Here is a 24,436-nt window from a genome sequence, read left to right as displayed (position 1 = left end):
TGTGTTAAAAAGTGGTGGCCACTGATGACAACTAAAGGCCAAGAATTGATTGCCAATTTCTCAATTAGTTTCCAATGGCAACCTGGCAACCGTTACTGTTGAGCCCTGAAAGTAAAGTTGTTTCTGGGTGTTATGGACTATTTCACAGTTGTAAAGATCCCAGTTTATTTCCTGTTGCAGTGTGTATGAATGACATCAGCTGACAGGAAGTAAACATGGACCCAAGCTGTTGGCTGCAATACATTTTCGTTGAAACGGTCTATATTTTCAGTCAGCGGGGTGTTTCTAAATGTTGGCAGCTGTTTCCAATGAGATTATCTCCCTGTCACCTCTGGGGGTCCTCGTCCCAGGTGGCTGTTGTATAATAAAGAAGACAGCATCACTGACATCGCCGGCCTGTCTTCTGAGCTGAGGATGACAGTTTGACACAGAGGGTACAGCGATGTTTGACCGGCCCCTCTGATAAGTAACGGTTGACGTCTGGTAGTAAATCCTCAGACGCCCCCCCCCCCTCCCCCCCCGCCACCCTAGCCTTCGTACACCATGAAAACGTCTCTCTTCCTCATCCTCTCCCATCATGTCTGTCCTTCCTGAACAGATGGTAAACACATCACTAATGTCTGTCTGTGTGTCTTTGCTGTGACGCAGCGCAGAGACGAGCTGCTAAACAACCACTAAACACATCACGCTCACTTCTCCAAACACCACTGAGACCGTGAGAATCACTAAGTCACTGTGTGCTCGATGCTCTAAGTGCTCAAGTACCCAAAGTACAACACTTAGCTAATATTACCCATTTAGTTCTTAGCTTCTCCGTGACCATTTCATTTTCCCACAACTACTGTATAGTCTGTAGAAGTGTCATACTGACAGGAGTAGGGGAAAATAACTAAGTACATCTACTCAAGTACTGTTTTTCAGTCAAATTTTGACGTACTTGTACTTTTTCTTTTTTTTCCCTGAAGCCTCTTGTTATTTCTCTGTCCCCTTTGCTGCTGTTACATTGCAAATGTCCCCACTGTGGGACTAATAAACAATTATCTTATCTTATCTTAAGTATTTCCATTTCTGGACACTTTATTCTTAAAGAACTTTTAAAATATGATGCTTTTTAAAAAAAAAAGTAACTGCCCAACAGTATATACAATTTGAGCTTTAGTTGAATTCAAGTTCAATTATCAGAAAATTAGTCCGCGACCATTTTTCATGCAAAAACAGCAAACATTTCATGGTGTCAGTTTCTCAAAAGTGATAATGTGCTGCATTTCGTTCTCTTAAATTATAGTAAAGTGAATAATATTGGGTATTTGGACTGTTGGTTGGATGAAACAAGACATTTGATGATGCCACTTTGAGCTAAGGTATTATAATGGGCATTTCTCACTATTTTCTTACATTTTACAAAACAAATAATTGATGGATTGATCAAAAAAAAAAGATCAGATTAACCCATATGAAATATCATTAGTTGCAAAGTCAAAAACGAGCTTCATCTCAAACAACAAGAAGAGTTAAATCCTGCTTAAATACCAATGAATGAATAATAATAATATAATACAGTATATAAAAGTATAACAGACACAGGGGCCATTTCTCTAAATTGAGTACTTTTACTTTTTAAACTTTAAGTACATTTTTTCAGATAGTACTTACTTTTGCTTGAGTAAAATTTTGAAGGCAGGACTCTCACTTGTTATGGAGTATTTCTATAGTGTGGTACTGTATACATAAAGGCACAATGAGTAGGATTTGTCTGAAGATGTATGTAAAAAATAGACATAAAATGTGTTAAAAACAAGGCAACATTTGTGAAATAAATCATAAAGTAGTTTAATGACATGTTAATTGGTTTGTCTGTCAATTTATTTAGGATTTATTGACTTTTATAAAAGCATGATGAGCAAACGTTCTATTCTAAACTAGGTGTTTGTAATAGTTTGGCCACCTCCACTAACATTAATATTAGTGGACAAATATTACAACTTTCTCTATAATTTAATTCAGTGTGACATCACCACGCACTGCCGCCTCCAAACTGACCACAGAGCTGCGTCAGCACCTCTCAGCCTCAACACAAACTGAATACGCTTCATAAATGTTAAGATTTATTGGGTGTACCTAACTGGTAACACAGTGTGGCTTAAGGAATTTGTGTTCATTATAATCAGCCATGTACAAAATGATTTTATTTTGTAATATATTATGACATATTTGACCAAAAATGCCTTTAGCAAAAGTTTTGTCCATTCAAAAGAAATGGAAACGACACATTATTAAAGTATGAGCCGAGTCAGCCGACTGCTGTAACGCTAACTTAGCAGAAATAAAAGTGGGATTCTGCAGTTTAACCTCCGTGTTGTTATGCTTTAGACAGGATGTGGAGCGGCGGTTAGTGCAGTGTGAACGAGGACATCTGAACTTGTGATCCTCTCAGCCATATGTGCAGTTTTTAGAGTGTCATTTCAGTCTTCGTTTTCTCTATGACCGACTCCTAATAACCACAATAAGCTAACTGAATATTAGTTGAAAGCTTATGAAAATTTCAACACAAACATGACCACCCAATGTGAGCACACACATTCATCAACGGTGTAAATCATTATGCATCTCAAACACACAACACACAGCATGTAAAAGGCCGTAAACATCGTCAATGTCAGGAGTCATGAGAGGGAGAGGAGCTGTGATGTTTAGACACACGACGCTCGCAACACAGAGACGTCACGAATGCAAACATGAAAGAGAGAGCACACAGCGTCTTAAATAACTCAGAACAGAAGAAGAAAAAACAATAGGGGTGGAGGAGATGGAGAGTTAAGGAGCAGGAGGGGGCACATGGCAAGGCGTATGAGAAGCCGTCCTCCTCTTCCTCCTCCTCCTCCTCCTCCTCCTCCTCCATCCCTCCTCCTCCCGCTCATAATTAGCGGTTCAGCGTTGGTGCTCGTTTTGGGTTACTTTCATTCCTTTTCTCATCTCCATGAAAACAGCAGCGGGTACAAACAGGCACACATGTGTCTCCGAGTACACCGAGCTCAGAAACAATAGAAGAAGAAAAAAGTGGGCCACATGAGTTCACTCCAGATGAAAGCTAGAGCGGGAAAAAAAACGCAGGAATTAGTGAGGTTTTCTCTCGCATGTTTTTTCGAATGGAGCTGGAGAAAATGTAGCGTGGAAGGCTGGAACAGCTTAGCTGCCATGACAGGCAGTGGAAAACTTTTCAACACAACTGTACTCAAATGCACTTTTGTACAATAGCCCACATGTTCTCATTACTCCGACACGTTCTCTGTATTTATGCCATCATGTGCAGCTCATTGAAACATACATCTTTCTGTGTGCTGTATGGAGCGAACATTAAGGGCAATCACTCCCTATTTGTCATAATTGCTCTAAACATATTCGGTATTTTGGCAACTGTTCTGAGGCACTTCTAACAAATCCATTCACAAATATTTTTTCGATGCGCACATGTTCACGTCGGCCGCTCTGGTTTTTTCGGTCTCTCACAGGATGTTTGAGCATGTGGTCACAGTCCTTCTGTAACAGATACACCCCTTCTGCACCGAATCAAGACATAATGAGACACATTTCTACGAAATCAACACTAAACCAATGACATTAATAATGAAAGATAAAAGGGTTAGGGGAGGACACGACAAGGAATTCAAAACCAAGACAGAAAATACAAATAAAATGGCCTGAGAGGACGACATGAGGGATATTTTAACTACCTCCAGACCCCAGCTGGGCGAGCCTGAGGGGGCTTCTCGCTATACTCTCTGCACCCCGACGTCAATCACATTACCAAGGGCAGTCCGCTTTCTAAAATAAATCCCTCCACAGATGAGTTTCATTTTGAGCTCGTACGAGTTGATTCCAAGAACAACAGAAGGCAACGTTGCCAAACACACAAAAAAGAAGCATTTTTCTCATCCTAACAGATGCAAATACCAGCTCGAGTTGAAAGCTGAGCTCAAAACCAGATACAGCTAATGTTGTCACAACGTATTAACATTGAAACTAGTCAGAGCAGACTGAGGTCTGTGCGCTCTGGACTCGACTTAGGCAGCGGTTACACTTGTCTTTTGTCATTCGATCACGCCAGGACGCATTAAGTGTTAAGTCTGTACGCGGCGAGATCAGATCTTGCTCTCATTGAGATCCGATCAGCCAGACGACGCGCAGACGTGGCCTGGCTCGCATCGAATTCGGATCTGGTGTGGACGGCATGTGGGCCCAATCAACATAACAACAACAACACGGGAGTTCCTCTCCTGAGTGAGAGTAAAAGGGAAGAGAGGAGGAAAACCAGCGCTGGGGCACAGCTGAGACTGCCTGAGTCATGTTGAATTACTGCTGATGAAAACCCAACATTTCGGGTGCCCCGATAGCTCAGTTGGTAGAGCGGGCGCCCATATAACAAGGCTGATTCCTAACCGCGGCGGCCCGGGTTTGAATCCAACCTTCGGCCATTTCCGCATGTCGCCCCCTGTCTCTCTCCCCCTTTCTAAAAACTGTCCACTGGCCTATCAATAAAGGCTTGAAAACGACAAAACATTAAGCTTTGTTAGCAGCTATTCTTCAATAAAACACGTCTACTAATACGGCAGGGAGAAAGTTACCTGACCCGCCAATTGGTTTATTGCACAGAACCATCTGAAGAGTAACCTCGTCCTGAGATTGTTCTGCTATGAAACATTCAAACATTTAATCAAATAAAGCTTCCTCTAGAGTCACAGGTCAGAGGATAGATCTGAGTTATTATTACTAACATGACGTTTCCATTTGACACACCGCTCTCCAAACACTGTCAGAGGTGCTTCACTCACTTAGCTGGTAATAAAGACAACACTGACCCTGTCACAGATACACATAGGAACCAAACGGAGCGCTCCACCTGATCACACACTCAGACCGCTGGGATCCAGCCTCCTCAGCTATGTGGTTACACGTGGAGCGCTGCCCCAGGGAACTATGGGTAATTAATGACAGAGCAAAGGGGTGGCAGGAGTCTGTCTCTGATTGACCCGGTTTGACCCCTCTCTGCTTAGTTGCCATAGCGATCGGTCCGCCTCGTTCCCTTTGGGTGACTGGGCGAATCCCCGGGGCGACGAGGTGGTCTGCAGGGTGGGCATGAGTGAACAGAGGGGAGTGGGGGGGGGGTAGAGGACAGACTGGGGTTTTAGATGGGTACAATTACACGCTACAGCAAAGAGGAGTCCTTGTCCTACCTTTGGTCCACGACCTGAGGGGGTCACTCCTTCTCCCATGACCTTACCCCATTCATCTCTGTTTACAGAGGGTGAGTCTTTGATTCTAGCTGGCAATAGGGGGCACTACTGATCCACTCAGTCCCAAGAGACCAGCAGAAAACCGAAGAGATTACCGTCCACTGGCTCACCATCAGCATTCATCATTAGTTAGCCAAACATAAGAGAAACTGGACTGTCATGTGTCCATCTGCAGCACTAAAAACTAGGGCTGTAACTCCGTAAATATCAAAAATACCGAATATCGTGATATTATGTTTACTGATACTGTATCGTTTCTCAAAAACATTTCAAATTAATAGTTTACATGCAAAGATTAACTCAGTCAATACTTTAATTTAATTTACAAAGAGATGTGCCCCCTCAAAGTATTGTTATGATGACGGCGATGCAGATCCCAAAGTTATGACTGCATAAAAAAGTCAACTTTTATTTACTCCGATTTTATACATATGGTGGTGTGTTCTTTATACTATGACAGTTTTCCTAAAATTAGATTTAATTTAATGCATAGATTTTATTGGCATATATTGCGTAACCTCTGTATCACGATACATGTCGTATCGCCAGATTCTTGCCAATACAAAGCCGTACTAAATACATGCTAAGGCCCTGACCATACAGAGTTTTAGCAGCCCGGAGCGGCTTTTTGTGATTGTTTTCAATGAGAGTGAAGTGTTTTGGTCACTGCTTTTGTGTTGCTGGGCACCTCGCATTTTTGCAGGAGCGATCTGAATGCCTCAAGTTGAAAACAATTCAACTCAGAGCTCTCATTGTGGTGACTTTTGCTGGAGCTACTGTATACTGTAGGAGTTTACTAACCGAGGTTACCATGATCTGAGCTAGGGGTGTTGCAATATACCAGTATTGATGAATAAAATATTGACATCATGTTAATAACACACATACGATAATATTGTGTAAATCTGTTCTCCCTCCCCCAACCGCAAATCATTTTCTTTAAGTTGACACTCACATTGTATTGATGGCAGATGTTAGGCCTTGTGAATTATTTTTCATCTGGTGTAATTGTTCTTTTTCTCCGTTTTTCAATTTGCCAAAAAATGAGACAAAACACACAATGGACAAAGTTAAAGATGAATTTGACTGACAGTATTATTAATATTTTTTTGTTTTCTAATTTTCAGTAGATATTTCTGTAGATATCGTGAATTCTTTTGGCCACGATAATCATGTAGTGAAAATCTGACATTGTGACAGCCCTAATATGAACAGAAAACAGCAGGAGAGAGATTAGTGCGGTACTTGAGATTTCGGGTTGTTTTCCAGTTGTTTTCATTAATTTAATGTACTATTAACTATTAGGTAGTGTGCAGTTCGTGGTTTGTGTTAAGCTAACGTTAGCACTCATTCAGTGGTTGCTTAGCAACAATAAAAAAAATAAAAGATGCAGCAAAGACGCTCTATCTGATCAGGCAACAAAAAGACCGAGCGGTGCGTCTCACCTACAAAACACACTGATCTGTCTGATCAGGCCCCGATTCCTGCGAGTTTCTCATTTGTCACTGGTCACTAATACACTCTTCACCCTTAACTGATCAATCACAATGAAATGTTCGACCTGGCTGAAGATCTTTAATCTGGCTCTGAGGGGTCAATCAGTATCTAAAGAAGACGCTCAGAAGGTCCTGGAATGTTTCTCTGTCTCCATTTCAGATCAGACATACAGACACAAAGACACACATGTCCTCTGGGCCGCGACCCTCCCCGGCCTGAGCTCAGCAGGTAGCGACAAATGACCTGATAGTTAATCTGTCCTGAGGTGGAGCTTTTCTACGGGGAACAGAGGGCCTGATTGTGACAACAGGAAGTCGAGACACTGTTACCAGAGTAAGCACATTAAAGGATGCACTCGCATGAATGCATGCATGCACACATGGACGCACATACAAGCACATCTGGCTGTAGCTTCAGTACATCGTGGAAAAAATAGAATGTGAAGCGCGAGCAGTGACTTGTTGAAATGAAGTCGGAGTCTTGTGCCAGTCAGAGGAATATAAAGGTATGAAGTGGTCCGTCCGGGACACTGGGTCATTGTTGGGTCTCTTACAACCCCCGCCATCTTCCCCAATGGTCAGCTTTTTCTACGGCCTTCCCTTGTTAACAATCCCAGGGTGAATGCCGAGCATTGTGGGATTTTCCCCAGTCTGCGGTGTCTTGTTAGAGTGTGCTCAACTGAAGTCTGACGCCAGGAGGCCAAGTCAGCACACCACACTGACCTGATTCACTGGGGGATGGAGAGTGTTAGTGGGAGCTCCAAGAAGCCCCCTCTGATCCTGTTCCCTGGACCACCTCACCCAAACACTGAGGGATGACAACGCAGCTCAGTACAACAGAGTTCTGCAAGTGTGCTGAAGTGGAGAGAGCAGCGTGGAGGATCTCCAAGAAGGATCAACTATTTAAATCAAGATTGGGGCTAAGCAAGTGTGAGGAAAACCTTTGGCCGAGGCTGCAGAACCCTCAGAAACACACATTCGTGAGGGGGAAAAACCCCCAGGCCACATGAAAAATCCTCCTGACGAGATGGGTTTAGACTCAGAGTTAAACACCAGCAGTAAACAATAGAGACCAGTACACAAAACATCCATGCACATACTGTATGCAGTGAATGCAACTCTGCAGAGAGAAAAGTCTGCTTTAAAGCCCCCCTCCAGTGTATTTTGACATTTCTATATTTCATATTTATATGAGTCATTTCCTGACTAAGATGATTTTTTTTGATAAACATCTTAATTTTGTGCTCAAAGTTAAAAAAAAGAAAGAAGGTTGTTGTTAAAATGGTAATATGATGTATGACTATAGTAGAAGCTGCAGGTCAAAGGTCACCCTCCAAGCTGCAGGCACATTCATGCGCGTTTACGTCTGAGCAGCAAACTGATAAATCTGTTTATCTGTCAGTCAGTTTGTCTTTCTAGTTAGTTAGCTAGTTAGCTGTAGTTAGTTAGTCCAACTCTTTGCACTAGTTAACCGAGGGGTTTCATCTTATTTTTAGTTTCCTCCACCTTAGTTTACTGTGTTTATTTTCACAATGGCATTTGTGTGTGCGGTGAACGAGTGCAGTCAACGCAGTGAATTATACAAACTAACACACTGACTGTCTCTCTCACTCGCTCTCTTCTTTACCGTCTCCTCCTCCTGCTGGATATAAATTAAGAGAAAGCAGCCGATACCGGAGGTTTGCGGGACTCTAAGAGGCCTGGACGACGGGGAGCGCACAACTTTCAGCCCAACAAGAGAAAACAAGAGAAAAGTCCCGTTAGAGAACTAAAGGAATCACAGTGCAGCCCGGTGCGGTATCGGTGCTGGGAGCTGAGGCGACATCGGCTGGCGCTGGTGGACGGTGCACCTCCAAAACGTCCCCAAACTGCAATTCAAAAAGGGCGGACCAAGGCAACATGTCTATCCGTCCTCCGGTGCGCTGTGGACGGCATGCGGCGGTGCGGCTCCTCGGTGCAGCAGCAGCCAGACGGCCGCCTCTCCAGGAGGAGACGGTGAAGAAGAGAGCGAGTGAGAGAGAGTCGGTGTGTTGAGATAATTCTGGTCTCATTTGTGGTCTGATAAACAGTAAATTCCTCTAAACTGGGATGAAAAACGATGCAATCTGGTTGCCACAGAGATGAATTCCGTCTGACTATTAACCACACACACATTCTCTGTTTGAGAAAGAACATTAAACAAAAAACAGGAAGTAAAACTGGCTGGAGGAGGGCTTTAAATCAGGTTTGGGCTGAGCAAAAGTGAGAAAAACCTTTAGCCGAGGCTGCAGAATCCTCAGAAACACATTCGTGCGGGGAAAAAAAAAACTCCAGGCCACATGAAAAATCCTCCTGATGAGACGGGTTTAAACAGCAGCAGTAAACAATAGAGACCAGGACAAAAAACATCCATGCACATATGCATAGAATGCAACTCTGCAGAGAGAAAAGTCTGCTTTAAGTGGAAGAGAAAATGTTTAGTGCATTAAACCCCGAGGAGCCCGTCTTACTCCCTCAGCTTTAACATTCAGAGAGCTGCAGCTCTATAATTCCACCGCTATTAACACCGAAGCAATTCCTATAAAGTTTCAGTTCAGTGGGCTGAGATATAGATTTAGTAGAAAGATGCTTAGTAGAACATTTAAAATGCAGCACATGCAAATTACTATTGAGCTGAGAAAGTGGAGCCACTGAGGTTTAATACGAGGCAACTTGATTGAGCCTCTTTGTGTTCCACCATTTTCCAACGGGAGACAGATTGAGCGCAATCATCGCCGGCAGGATGGCGAGGCGATTAGGGATAAGTAATGCGGAGAGCGGAGCGAGCCAAGCACCTATCTGTCTGAGAGAGGAGAGGTAATGATAACAGGAAGTGAGATGAGTTGGTCTTGCCCTCTGGCCTCGCAGCACATCACCTCTGTTAAAAAGGTCCCTCTCTATAAACAGGCCTCTCTCTGCCTATTAAACAGATAGTACATTAGGCCTGAGCTGTGCAGAACAATGTAAACACAGCCGTCTCAGGGTACCGGGGGGGGGGAAATGAGGGCTATTCCTGGGTCTTCCTGGGAGTGAACTCCACCACGGCTCCTCTCTCCCACTGTAATCCTCTCCAGCTAAACACAGGAAGGAAGAGATAGGTAAATAACTCATTCTTCTGATAAACTCTGCATTTTCCTCCAGTTTCAGAGGGTTCGTTACGCTGCAAAATACACGTGGACTTCAGCGGAGAGCAGGAGTTCATGCTGTACACGTGTGTGTACGTTACAGTGAGGCAGTGATAACGAAAACTGTGACGAAACATGTTCGTCAACGACATTTTTTTCCACGACTAAGATGAGACGATGACAAGGCAGCACCGACGTCATTAAACATCATTACGATATCAAACATGCAATATTGTTGATGGAAAACAAACGAGACTACAATGTAGTTTAAAAAATAAAAAGTTTAAATTTGACTAAAATGACAGAAATGTTCAATATAATCTGATGACTAAAAAAGGAAATATAACATAGGACTTATGCTGAAATCCATTGCAAGTCGGAAGTTGAAAAGTCTGAGTCGGTATTCCCGACTTCCAATCTAAATGCATCACAGCGCATCTGCTCGGGAAAACATGGACACCCACAGCAAACCGATGTTTGTATGGCAAGTGTCTGAGCTTCACAAGCATCGACAGAGGACCTACATCAATTACCGCAACGCAATTAGCGAAGAGAAACCATCTTTAAATTAACAATTAGAGAATTCTGTGGGGAAATATTTCTTTTTTTTTTCTTTTTTCCTGTGAACATGGAAGTTTATTTTGAAAAGACACTATGTATGTACGAGTGGAAACTGACACGCCATCCCTGACATGTCCAAAGCCGATGCCAGAGGGGTACCTAAAGCGTCAGAGTTTGAAGCGTATGGCCACTGACCAAGCGTCGGCACTTGACGAGTTGGGAGTGAGAATGTATTGAAAAAGCAGTTGACAAAACAATCTCAACTGGAGGTCCACTTACAGTACTTGCTTGACTCCAGAAAAATATGGGGAAATATTTCTGAAAATTTAATTTGAGACATTTTAAGGATCTGCGGGAGCCCTGTTAAAAGAGACTGGAGGAGTAGACTAGTACCGCATGATCGCAAAGACTTCTATCAAACACAAATCAACGGAATGGAAATGGAAATGGCAGCTACAAATGTTGTTACAGCATGTTTCACAACACAAACACTACATAAAACACTACATAAAGTAAAAATCATGTCAAGCGTGTTGCTGTGACGTCAGGTGTTTTTGTCGGCGAACACAGACTAGATAAATCTTGCCTGAGTTTCCAACTTGGAATTCTGATTTAAATGGCCGTTCCATTGTACTTTACCGTGTTGAAGGTCATTCTTTGGCTGGACCGCAGAGGGCCAGCCCTACAAAAGTCTTTGGTTTTTCAAGTTTTTGGAGTTTCCTCATTGGCCGTTGCTCTTTCAAAATGAAAAGGCGGGGAACATTCCTTTATGTAAATGAGCCCGTCCAGCGCGATTTACGGTTTACTGAGTGTTATTTCCTAGTCCAATGGATTGCAGCATAAAACTTAATCAAAAAATAGCTGGCAAAATTAAGAGAGAAGACAGTTTGACTAACAGTTGACTAAAATGTAATAACTTTTCAGGGACTAAAACTGGACTAAAACACTTTGAGTTGTCCTCGACTAAAACAAGAAAGGATAAAAATGACTAAAATGTGATTATAACTAATAAGCATTTTCGTCTTAAGACTAAGACTATGAGTGTTTGGGGAACCCATAACAGAGATACGGGGTGAACGTGACATATTGAGAGGGGAAGTGTGGTTTGGAGAAAAGAGATGAACAGAAGACGATATGATGGAGTCAGAGAGGCAGACAGGAGTTGATCCTGAACCTCCTGAACCTCATTGTGAGGGGGGCTCTGAGTCGCTGCAGGGTTCAGGGGGCTTCAGAGGGGATACTGGGGCTGTATGAGGGAGGAAGTGGTACTGAAAGTGGATGAATGAGGAGACGGTCAGTCCAGATGTGAGGCTGTTAAACAGTGGGGAACTGGAGAAGGTCAGTGCTGGACATCTTAGGGCAGTGCCCCGGAGTCATTCACACCCTTTTGTTACAATCCCCAGAAAAACACAGTAACCCCCTTCCCGTCCCCCGTCCCGTCCCCCTCCGTCCCCCCTGTGGGGGCAACAGGGACGCGGCAGAGCTGGAGGACAGGGGGAATGTCTGGGATGTGGGGACAGGCTCCATACCCTGGGGAAAGGCCAATTACAGGCTTAAAGCTCCCTGTCTGTCTGTGGCATGCAGCTCAGATAAGATGAAAGTTACTTGGGACCAATATCGACATTTTTCCTTCTGTCGCCATGAGAAACGATTCAGTCCAGATGTTACATATATTACTGCATGCTAAATATTCTGTGGATTGGCATGCCGCCTCACGGCTTTACATAACAGGAAAGTGACTCAGGTTACTGGCATACTACACACTGAAAGATCGGAGCATCTACAGGTCAGAGTGTGTCCAGGATGGGTGAGGGGTTAAAGGTGAAGGGTCAGCACACACTGACACTGTACTAGGGGGGCGGATGATGGAATATGTGGGTCACCAGGCTCCAACCTGGTTACTCACTACAACAGACATGGACACGTTCAGCAACAGAGCAAAACAACTCTGAATAAAAGATTTCGGACTCATCTTGACCCCATCTGAACAGATCCGAGGAGTTAGACCTGAACCAACATGTGCTTAACCCAAAAACACAGAGAGAGATCACCAACACTGGCAGCAGCATGACGGTCCACCAATTAAGGAGCAGCCGCAGTTAGAAAGAGATTAACCTGAAATTTTATCTAAACTTCACAGTTCTCACTCTCTGTCTTGTGCTAAAAAAGACATTTCTTTCCTGTGATGATTACACAACCACAAAGAGAGTTGATGTTCCGCTCGGACACAACACATGACAAGAGCTTGACCGATATATCAGCCAGACAGATATATTGGGTTATTTGAAGCTTTTATTGAGATTTTCGAATGAATCTTCAATTGTCTGTCGTCATATATTATGATGTCATCACCCTAAAAAAATAGATTTTTTTTTGTGTTATAGTGGTTATTTAAATGTAATTTATGGTTGCTGCTAGACTGCCCCGATAATACAGGTGTGTCCTTTGTGTGTGGCAAACGGGAGAGAAAACTGTTTTTTGATCATAGTGAAAATGTTGATTTTGAAAGGCTAAATGCCAACTAATATGGATTGAACCAGAATATTTCATTAAGTAAAAACATGTTGTGGATTTTGGAAATGATTACTTTTGTCTTTCTTTAATAAATTTTGACTTTTGGAATTTACAAAGCTCTGGAGTTATTGAAAACGCGGATCACACGAGTTGCAAACTATCCTACGCACATCCAGATAATGAACCCAAAACAAATTTGGATACGAGCCGTCTCAGTCTTGGTTACTCAGTAACAAGTGGACCTCTAAAGACCTCTAATAATTGGTTGCACTGGTAAACTATTTACTTCATATTCCGGTAAGTGCTTATGTTTCCAGACTCAATTGGATTTTTATCTTGTGTGAAGTTAAATAATGAGGGCAAATGAACTACTTTCATTGTATATATTCAACATTTTTTCACTTAATGTAAATTAATGTCAGGGGAATTGGGTTCATAGCTTTGTTTTTAACTTATATATACAGTTTTTCCAGACTAAAACACAAACACAGAGCAGAGACAGAGATAAGGAGCAGGCAGGCAGTTTGAGTGACTCATGGGAGAACGGGACGTACGGCCGGCCGCGCTGCGCTGCGACCAGTAATAACTCGGAGCTTGAATGTTTGCAGAGGCCTGCTCTGGTAATCCCAGCAGAGTAGAGCAACAGGCCGGGGTGGGAGAGGTTAGCTCCTCTCTACTGCACCGCTGTCATCACGACCATGCTCAGTGATGTGACAGACTAATGAACAGTAGGCTGCTCACCCAACGACAACACTAGCCTTAAAAAAGCCTGTGACGCAGCCGCAACTTGTCCCCAGTCAGCTCTCTCTGGGAGGGATGCACAGTAGTCGTGTGTATGTTTAGTATGGAGGACGGAACCTGCCAACATCCAAAAATAAATGAATAAATAAATAAACAACTTAATAAATGAATAAATATGCCGTCAAAAGTAGCAAAAATAATATTAAGAATAAATGCAGTCATTAATTAATTGATAAGATGTGACATAAATTGATATTTCTGTTTTAATTTGCTTTTGTATTTATTTACCTTTGTATTAATTCCCTTATTTATTTACTATTCTGTTTATTTTCTTCTTCTTTTATGTCTTATTTTTATGATTTTTTAAAATGTATTTATTTATTTTTGCATTTATTTCTATTTCTATATTTATTTTTACGATTTTTTAAATATATTTATTTATGTTTGCATTTATTTTTACTTATGTATTTGTTTTTTAACTTAAATAAAAAAATCATAAAAATAAATACATAAGGGAATTAATACAAATGTAAATAAATAAAAAAGCAAATTAATACAGAAATATCAATTTCAGTCACATTTTATCAATTAATAACTACATTTATTTTTAATATTATTTTTGCTACTTTTAATGGCATATTTATTTATTTATCAAGTCATTTGTTCATTTATTTTAGATTTTGGCAGGTTTCATTCTCCATGGTTTAGTTTGGTGAGGTACAGAGGCTCTGGCTGGGCTCGTTGATGGGAAGCTGGTGTGCCTGTGATGTTCTGGGAAGCGGTGAAAGAGCGAGTCTGTTGCCTCGGCTGCACCACCCCGTCCAGCACTCCAACACGTCTAGCATACACATTCTGTAACTGCGGGTTGGAGCCGGACCAAGCCCGCTCAATCTGACCCATTCAGACCTGAAACCAGGCTACATGCCAGACAGCCAGGAGCAGCGGGGGGGAGGAGAGGAGAGGACGGGGGTATAAGTGCAGACAGGCTGGCAGTGCCAGCCAAGAAGATATCTGGCCATCTCACACTAATATAAGTGCTATATTGAGAAGGTAATAACTCTCCGTAAAGGCAACATAAACAGTGTCACACTAACCACATTTAAATCACAGTCAAAATAACGCGTCGACCTCCCGGCTGCTAAACCCTCACAGGTATATCACCTTTCAAACCATTAACAAATCTGCAAAAGCACAGTTCAGTTCCAAAGAGTTTTTTATGTTAGCATGTTAAAGCATTACCTCATGAGTGACAAGACTGGACCAGAACCGAGTACATGTCTGGACCGTGTACGGTCAGTCGGTGAATTTGTGGCTAAACTGTTACACAAATAGTCAGTGGCCAGGTAATGTTAAATGCAGCGCTACATGTCCACCAGAGAGGACACTCGGGGCAAAGAACGTATATCGCCAAGAAGTGAAAGTCAATTGTTCGTTCCATTGCAACATCAGCGCCCAGCAGCAGAGCTACGCTTCCGCCATTTTGGACTGAAAGCGACTACCAGACGGCAGTAAAACGTCCGCCTACAAAAGTAAAACAAAATGATTTCTATTCTACTCATATAGAGTCATATTCTACCCAAATGGCCTGTGTTGAACAATTAAATATTATAAATATAATAAGCGATTTCAGTCCAAAATGGTGGCAGAGGCTGTGGTCAAAAAACACCGAAGACACCGGAGTCTCTTTGCTTCTATACTCTTTGACTAGGGGACGCACTGCTCCACTCAATTGGCCGTTCCACTGGTGACGTATCCTATCGTTGAATGCACCCGATTGGTTCCTGGTTTTCTGCTCGCTGTTTCAAACAGGAAACAACACGCCTGCTCGTAAACTTTCTGTTATTCCGTTTTATCGATCCCCCAAAATCTACTTCTGAAAACATTTTAAGTGAGAAAGACGCGATGCCACTACTGAATATGGTTTCATTTTAGAACTAGATCGCCTAGTTTGACAACTTGGTCCAGGTGTCGTGAGCCGGACGTGTCGTGATGGACGGGCTCATTTGCATAAAGGACTGTTCCTTTTCATTTTGAACTCCAACACTCGGCCGACCAATCGTGTAACTTCATCAGTCAATCAGTCAGTGACTGAAACAAAAAGTTGTCTAGGTCACAAAGTTAGCAGTATTTTATAGATGGACAAAGTGTATGTGTAGCTACTCGGCTCGGCCCTGAACTCAACGGCCCTTCGCCTCGGTGCGGCCGCTGCCCACTCCAAGGCCCCCGGTGAACCGCAGAGCGGTGAATGAACTCTCACTGTCCGCCAGCGACGGAGCGTCCAGCGCTGCCCAGTCGTGTCCACAGCAGCCCTCACACACTCAGGCAGAGCAAACACAGAACCGACCGCCAGCCCAGGCAGAGCTGAAAGGCATTTTCATCCCGCCATTTTGTAATGTAATTAACTTCTCTCTGTCCATGTTGAGCCAAAGCAAAAAAAAAAAAAAAATCATGGAAATTAAATAAACAGACGGGGCACAGAGGACACACAACTCATTTCCCTTAATACCTCAATAAAACTCGATTTGATTGCAAACTCTCACATGACGCTCAAGGCCTGATTGTGAGATCTGATTCTGGAAGAATGGCATTGGCCATGTGTAATAGACACTATCCATGATGCTAAATACAACAACGGTCTGTTATTAACAGAGTCATGGTCAGTTTAACGAGACCCAGTCACCTAACAGCCCCGTAGTTATGAGACTGGAACTACAGTAGAGTGGTGAGAAAGTTTGAATTATCCAGGTATAGCAGACGACCACGGGGGAGCGGATCAAAGCGGAGTCATGAAGTAAATGGATACTGGAACTATAAGCCCTAAAGTCTTCTTCCTTTATTTAATAAACCGGCGATGGCCCCAGCTGAGGACCGAGGTTTATGAGGTTGTTTTCAAATTCCAATTTGGCACGGGGCACTGCTGCGAGCTTGTTTTACTTTTCCGTGATTTAGTTTAATAAGTTCCTAAATACTCTGCTGTCCTACTGCTCGCTTTACAGCTTCAGGAATATAAAGCAATGAAAATAGGAAGGTAAGAGGAGCAGGGCTCCTTCCATAGAAGTAGAATTTATTATTTCTACAATGGGGGTGTTTGGGAGGGTTTGGGTTGGATCGGTAGGTTACCTTTCATTCATTCAATTCATTCATTTTCTGCCTGTATATACTTTCATTTCTAATATACTGTATGCTGCAAACAAATGTATGGTGGGTTTAATGGAAAACCAATTAAAACTGCTAAACAACAACAACAAAAAATTATGTATTATTTCTATGGTTTCAACACATTTTCCTTTTAAAAATTCAATATTTTTTTTAATTCAATAGATTTTTCAGACCATATTTGACATCTAAGTACAAAGTGCTAGATGTTTATGATGTTAATAAATGGTTTTAAAATCCAACTGTTAGCATGTATGTTATGTAGCCTATACTATTATGTTACCAAATAATTGCTAGAAGATTGTAGCTCGATACTGTAGCTCATACAAATAAATGAATACCAAGACATCCAGACAAGATCAATGCAGAGCATTTCATTCAAGCTGCAGTGCTAAAATAGTGCAAAATGATTCAAATTTAAATAACTGCAGACTCTCAACCCCTTCAGAAACAGAATAGATGTTCATGTACTCGAAAAAGAGAGAAGTAAAGTCCATTGACTTGGCGTTGCACGCCATACTTCTTGCCTCGCTTTCGACGACATCAACCACGCTTTGTGAGTGCACAAAGAAATAGAGGTAAGTGAAGGGGCACCAACTAAAATCTTGCCTGGAGCACCAAATTGGTCGGATCCAACACCGCTTATCCAGACCTGGAAATGACTGAATTCAACTTCTATACTTTAGTATTCGTTAGTTCATTCGGCTTGGTGCTCTGTGTGTAAGAAATGTTCTAAAGTATCAGTTGATTGCTGCTAAAGAGCTGATGTGATGACTCCTTACTCCCTCCCCTCTGTCTCTCCATCAGACTTGCCCTCTGACCTTTCCACAGTCAAACACGCGTGTACATCCGCCGCTGTCCGCCCCCGTAAACTAGACCTCTTCCTCCTCTGAACTAAAAAACAACATGATCAACATGAACATAAACAACAAGATGGAAATTCTGGCGTGTTTTTTTTTTTTTTTTTGCTGTGTTTACTGGATCTGAATGTTTTCCCTACAAACACAACTGACCTTGTTTATGAAGGAGAGGAATCTGCACTTTTTTTTTTTTTTCCTCGTCTCTGTCAGTTTAACACAACATTCTGGCCGCCATCTAGCGAACCACAAGCACCCACTTACCTGCTGAGCATCGGTAATAAAATATTTACCCGAAGGGAAAGATGTGAAAGAATAATTACCAAGTTAATTACCAGCAAATGTGCTGTTTTTCCGCTTCACTCTGTCAGTGTAACAAGATAAAATTCAGAAAGGTGTGTGCATTCTTTACATTATTTAATCCTCATTCCTTAATATTTAAAAAAGAGCTGGCGTCTGTGTTGGGAATCCCATTTTTAGGCTTTTCATCACCTGTAAATGCATATGGATAATAGGTTTGTGTAAGATGAGTACGGACCTGCAGCAGAAGCCTCTCGAAGGCCAGGCAGGCGTCCCAGCGGGGCAGGCCGGGGTGGCGTAGCGTCTGTGCCGTGGCCAGGCCCAGCTGGAGCACCCCGCAGTGACTCTCTAGCGCCCCCCGACTGCTGCGGAACAGCTGCGTGTAGGAGCACAGCTGCTCGGGGGTCACCCGGCCTGAGAGGAGGGAAGAAGACGCTGTTATTATCACAAATTCATCAACCAATACAGTTTATATATATATATAATCCCACCACCAGAGCACTCTGGCTGTTGGTGTGAAGGTCTTTTTTTTGTGCCATCTGTTAGAAAACAAATACAAGGTTGCAGAGAACACACACAATTCCTCCTCCTGATGGGAAGAGCGGAGCGTGGAAACAGAATAAATACACAACCTTTTCCCAAGCATAACAGCCTTTTTAATAACTATCATACACTCAGCTTAGGGCAGAGGGGAATGACTGATACCAGGACAGACCATAATATTATCTTAATGAGCAAAAACTCCACAGGCATGGAGCGAGAGAGAGAGAGAGAGAGAGAGAGAGAGAGAGAGATGTGTGTGTGCAGCGGCTGTGCCAGACAGGAAGCAATATTCTCCATGTGTGTGAGAGCTTCAGGTGGAGAGCTGCTGTCAGATTATACGACTAAGACTACATTTATATGCACACCAATATTCCGCAATATACTCCGCATATGAAAATATTCAGAATTTTCCAATTAAGTCATGTGGGATATGCTGATATTATTCAGGTCTTAGGAGCATTCTTTGGACGTGTATACAGCACATTCACAATATGGGTCTCAATTGGGGTTTTTACGGCAGTTTGCGACACACGGTCTCTTGCCTGTTTACATCCAGCTCTGTGCGTTGAACACAAACCAACTAGCCGACAGATTGCAGAGATGCATGCCCAAAAGAAAAGAAGGAGGAACACACCTACTTTTAAACTAGGGCTGTCAAAGTTAACGCGATAATAACACGTTAACGCAAATTGGTTTTAGCGCCACTAATTTCTTTAACGCATTAATGCAACTTGCAATTTTTAGGTTGTAGCTCAGTCTTAAAGCTAGATACTGGTATCATATGAAACTAAAAAACCTAATGAATCCATTGGTACCAACCATGTCGTACTAGCTTGTAGTGAAGGACGCGAAATGACGCTCCAAACATACGCTAAATTTAGGCGAGGAAAAACTTACATGTCCATTTTCAAAGGGGTCCCTTGACCTCTGACCTCCAGATATGTGAATGTAAATGAGTTCTATGGGTACCCACAAGTCTCCCCTTTACAGACATGCCCACTTTATGATAATCACATGCAGTTTGGGGGCAAGTCATAGTCAAGTCAGCACACTGACACACTGACAGCTGTTGTTGCCTGTTGGGCTTGAGTTTGCCATGTTGTGATTTGAGCATATTTTTTAATGCTAAATGCAGTACCTGTGAGGGTTTCTGGACAATATCTGTCATTGTTTTGTGTTGTTAATTGATTTCCAATAATAAATATATACATACATTTGCATAAAGCAGCATATTTGCCCACACCCATGTTGATAAATCTCCCTTTAAGGTACATTTTGAACAGATAAAAAATGTGCGATTAATCGTGATGAAATATTTTTCGATTGACTGATTGATTGATTTATATTGACAACCCTATTTTAAACATTATGAAAGTCTTGGAGATCAACACGTTTTTGGATATGAGCAAATATCGCAACACAGACCTTTTCAAGAAGGTGGTAGAAGGAATGAAAGAGGGAAAGCTGTGTTCGCCACCGGTTACGTTAATCGGAGTATGCACGGCTGCATGTAAACAGGAATATTAGTGGAATATTCATTTTCATTAGCCATGTAAACAGCTTTCAGAATAAGGGCAACAAATTGACTATTTTGTGCATGTAAACGCAATCAGTGAGCTGTTCACTTGAGTCCCAGTATATGACTAAACATCCCTGAGCACGTCTACATATAGCCGAGTTGCAGGAGCGATGATAAGAGCCCCTGAGAGGCCGTCTCCTTGTGTGTGACTAATGAGTGTAAATCAGAGGTGTTCTCTGAACATTTATAGAGGCGGCAGAGTGAGAGACTGCTTTAGGACCCTCTTCCTCTCCGCCCGCCCCTCCCACGAAGATCTACAGAGACACAGGAAGAGCGAAGTAAAGAGTGTAAGGGGCTAAAAGGGGGGGTTGTGCAGGGTGGCCTGGAGGTACGAGGGGCTGTGTCAGGGGCTGGGATAGAGAGGGGGCACACATTAACTCCCCATAAAGCCTACTTCTTCATGTTGATGTTCTGAACCAGCACCAGATGTGGGAGTATTTCCTGTTGGACTACATGGCCAATGTTGTCTTTAGTGGGGCCAAACACATGACTAGAAGAGAAACACACAGGCAGGATACAAAACGGGAGCAGAAATATCCAAATTACTATATGAAGTCTTTTTTTAACTTTGTTAAACTGGATGACAAAATCTACAGATGGGAAGTATTTTTGGAAAGAAATTTGGAGAGAATCATCCAGGGAAGCTATAGTAAGAAAAAAAACTTATTTTCAGAGCAGCTGATACGTAAACCTGACAGCAAATAAAGATTTCAGCTAGTCCGTCTGTTGGGAAACAAACTTCTCCAAACCAAAGTGAAAGAGTCAGTGTGTTGTGTGGCATGTCTGCCTAAATTGAACCAATTGCCAGTACCCTAATTCAGCAGTTGCATGACATGTTCATCACACGCCGTCAGTGTGTCAGTGTGCTGACTTGACTATGGCTTGAATTTGTATATAAATACATACATTTGACTAGGGCTGTCAATTGATTAAAATATTTAACCACAAATAAATTTTGTATCTGTTCAAAATGTACCTTAAGGGGAGATTTGTCACGTATTTAATACTCTTGTCAACATGGGAGTGGACAAATATGCTGCTTTATCCAAATGTATGTATATATTTATTATTGGAAATCAATTAACAACGCAAAACAATGACAGATATTGTCCAGAAACCCTCACAGGTATTGCATTTAGCATAAAACAATATGCTCAAATCATAACATTGCAAACTGCAGCCCAACAGGCAACAACAGCTGTCAGTGTGCTGACTTGCCCCAAACTGCATGTGATTATCATAAAGTGAGCAAGTCTGTAAAGGGGAGACTCGTGGGTACCCATAGAACCCATTTACATTCACTGATCTGGAGGTCAGAGGTCAAGGGACCCCTTTGAAAATGGCCATGCAAGTTTTCCTCACCAAAATTTAGTGTAAGTTTGGAGCGTTATTTAGCCTCCTTCACAACGTGTTATTATCGCGTTAACTTTGACAGCCCTAATATTTGGTTAATAAAAACTTTTTATGTAGCTATTATACAAATTAAATTGTACACAAATATAATATTGCATATATGCTACAATAAAACCAACTGAAAATATGATATTCGTTGGCCTACGATTGTAATACCAAATGCAACTATACTACAGCGTCTGACTTCCGCTTCTGCTCCGCTTTCGCTGATCTACCATGTGAATGGATGATAAAACCTACTAGTGGGTGTAGTAGGCCCCTATTGACCCACATCTATGGGGCTTATAGCGACTGATAACGCCTATTTAATGCCCTGACTACAGTCTAATCGGCTGCATTTTCAGAACTGTTTTCTCAGCATTAAGCAAGCTACGTGACACACAGTTCCGTGGGTGTTTTGGGGTGTTTTGAGGTGCACTATAGACTCACCAGGAGGTGGCGGTACGCAATAAGATGTAAGGGTACTTATGTGGACTAAATCAGAAGTGCCAGTACTCAGCATTGGTGAGTATTGGCCCATTTCAGGCACTGTTGGACTGTGTGTCTACAAAAGGGAATGAACTTTCTTGCTGAAATTAAAGTCTTTTTAAAGAAAGACCTTCATCCAGACACATTCAAAATCCTGAAAAGCTCTATTGTGAACACATCCAGCTATAAAATCCTGGCAGTGTAACCAAGGTTCGCTGAGCTTGATGTGCCAACCATAACTCAGCACAGAACCAGGAAATACGTCCAAAGCCAGAGCCAAGCATAACTTCACCAGAGAAAAGGCAACTGAGACAGAATGGCACGCTGTAGGCCAAATATAATCAGAGTTTACAGCTCGGGGAGATCATATGAGACTGAGAGAGAAAATGTTAGACATTGTAAAAAAACACACACACAAAAGAGAAGTTAAGACAAGAAAGCCACACAAAAGCCTGTTCTCCATTACACAATCAAACAGCCCTGGCTGAGCCTCAGCTCTTATCTATGTCGCTAAACTTCCCTCAGAAACAGCTCTGTGATTCGTCTCAGGCATCTTGTTGCCAGATGCAAAATGAATCTCAGGGAGTTGATCTGTCAGCTGGTTTCAAACTGGGTGTTTCTGCGGGAATAGCAGCGCTTGGAAAGGCCTCTAATAAATTAAAACGTGCATGTAAGAAGACACTGTACTTGTGCCTTGAATTGATTTCTCCATGTCGGCTTTATCACAGTTCTTCATTGGGAAAATTATACATGGTATGTCTAGCGGTGTTTTTCGGGTAATTTCAATGCACTAAAAGACACACCATTATAATTTCTGGTTGTCTGAAAACACCAGAAAGTTTTTATGTTACAGTGAAAGTTTAAAGGTCCACTGTGTAACGTAAGGATGGCCTCTGAGCAAGGTGAACGGCGTTACCACGGTGTTGCACTCTGCAGCTCACGTTACCTCAGTCTTGGAAAGGGAGGAGTGAGCGGAGGGGTACTCGGTTGGTTGCAATCTGCAACCACGCTACTAGATGCAGGATCTGGCGGTATCTAGCAGTGAGATGAGGAGATTGCAACCAACTGAAGCCTCTCCCGTGTGCCAAGCGTGTTGGAGAGTTACGGTGGCCGACGTGAAAACGCAAATGGATGAATCTCTAGAGCCATCTGGAGCAGAGCCAGTGAGTAGAGTGTGTGTGTACGTGGGAAGTGAGTGGTGAAGCAAGAGAGAGAGAGAGCGGCGGCGACGGCAGCGAGTAACGTTATCGACTCCGGGCACTACAGACGACAGACAAATTACAGACAGAGACACAAATGGTATTACATTTGGTAAAGAGTGCATTAAGACTTGTTTACGACTCGAAACTCAAAGTTTAGGACTTGGAACTTGACTCGGGACTTGCCTGTCCTTACTTTGGACTTGACTCGGGACTTGCCCGTCCTTACTTGGGACTTGACTCGGGACTTGCCTGTCCTTACTTTGGACTTGACTCGGGACTTGCCTGTCCTTACTTGGGACTTGACTCGGGACTTGCCTGTCCTTACTTGGGACTTGAGTGCAAAGACTTGACACTTGCTAAACAATGACTTGGTCCCACCTTTGATTAAGTTTTGGTGTCTGAAAACATCAGCAAGTTTTTATGTTGCAGTGAAAGTTTAAACTGTGGTCAGGTGTCATGTTTATATAACATGTTTCTAATATAGTGTTCAGTCAATGAGATAATGTGTGCATGAAAAATGGAGTTATTTCACTTTATCAAGAAAGGCGCTGTATGCCCAAAGGTTTCCAGGTACAATACTATGTCACTCTTTGGATTTAAGGTTAACAGAAGAAACCTGAACCTTTTCACCATTTAAATGCTCTTCTTGGTGCACTTATTGCAGGACACAGCAATAAAACAAATCACATTCCCAGTCCCGCGCTATAAACAGTTTGAGCTGCTGCCCCATTTCAGCCCGATGTGCAGAAGTGGCAACTGAGGTTCGGCCGTGATCAAAGTCCTCAACAATGCAAAGAAAAGGGGCAGAGGCCAACAATGATTTAGTCCCGTTACTGGAAGCTGACTTGCATGATTCTAGGTGCTCAGGGTTACTCAGAGGCTAAGTGATGTCTGATGTCAGCGTGGTCTCAGCGGCTGGGCAGACTCATAAGTAATTCTACATGGACGGGGGGGACACGGGACGGCTGAGAGGATTTTATTTATGCACTCTGAGATGAGGAAAGTCCTAGTGCTTTTATTTGCGAAGGATGTATTTTGGGGCCTCTTTCAAGGCTCTACCGTACAGGACTGGAGAGCACTCTACTCTGACCTTCTTTAATGAGCAAATGAGGCATTATCTTATCAAATATGTGCTGATTTGATTTCCAGAACAGAAATCTGAACATTGGATA

General features: G+C 42.5%; 1 protein-coding gene across 2 annotated transcripts in view; it reads right to left on the bottom strand.

The window, feature by feature from the left end:
• The window catches only part of scfd2 (sec1 family domain containing 2), a 130,539-nt gene that overhangs the window by 83,280 nt on the left and 22,823 nt on the right, over positions 1-24,436 (bottom strand). For both annotated transcript variants that reach the window (XM_037771249.1, XM_037771248.1), the window contains one exon: positions 18,298-18,473. In XM_037771249.1, coding sequence (XP_037627177.1) covers positions 18,298-18,473 — 176 coding nt within the window. The remainder of the gene's footprint in view (positions 1-18,297; positions 18,474-24,436) is intronic.

Source organism: Sebastes umbrosus, chromosome 5 (assembly GCF_015220745.1).
Source record: "Sebastes umbrosus isolate fSebUmb1 chromosome 5, fSebUmb1.pri, whole genome shotgun sequence".
Lineage (NCBI taxonomy): Eukaryota > Metazoa > Chordata > Actinopteri > Perciformes > Sebastidae > Sebastes > Sebastes umbrosus.
The sequence above is the reverse complement of the archived record's forward strand: the minus strand, read 5'-3'. Positions and strand labels throughout refer to the sequence as shown.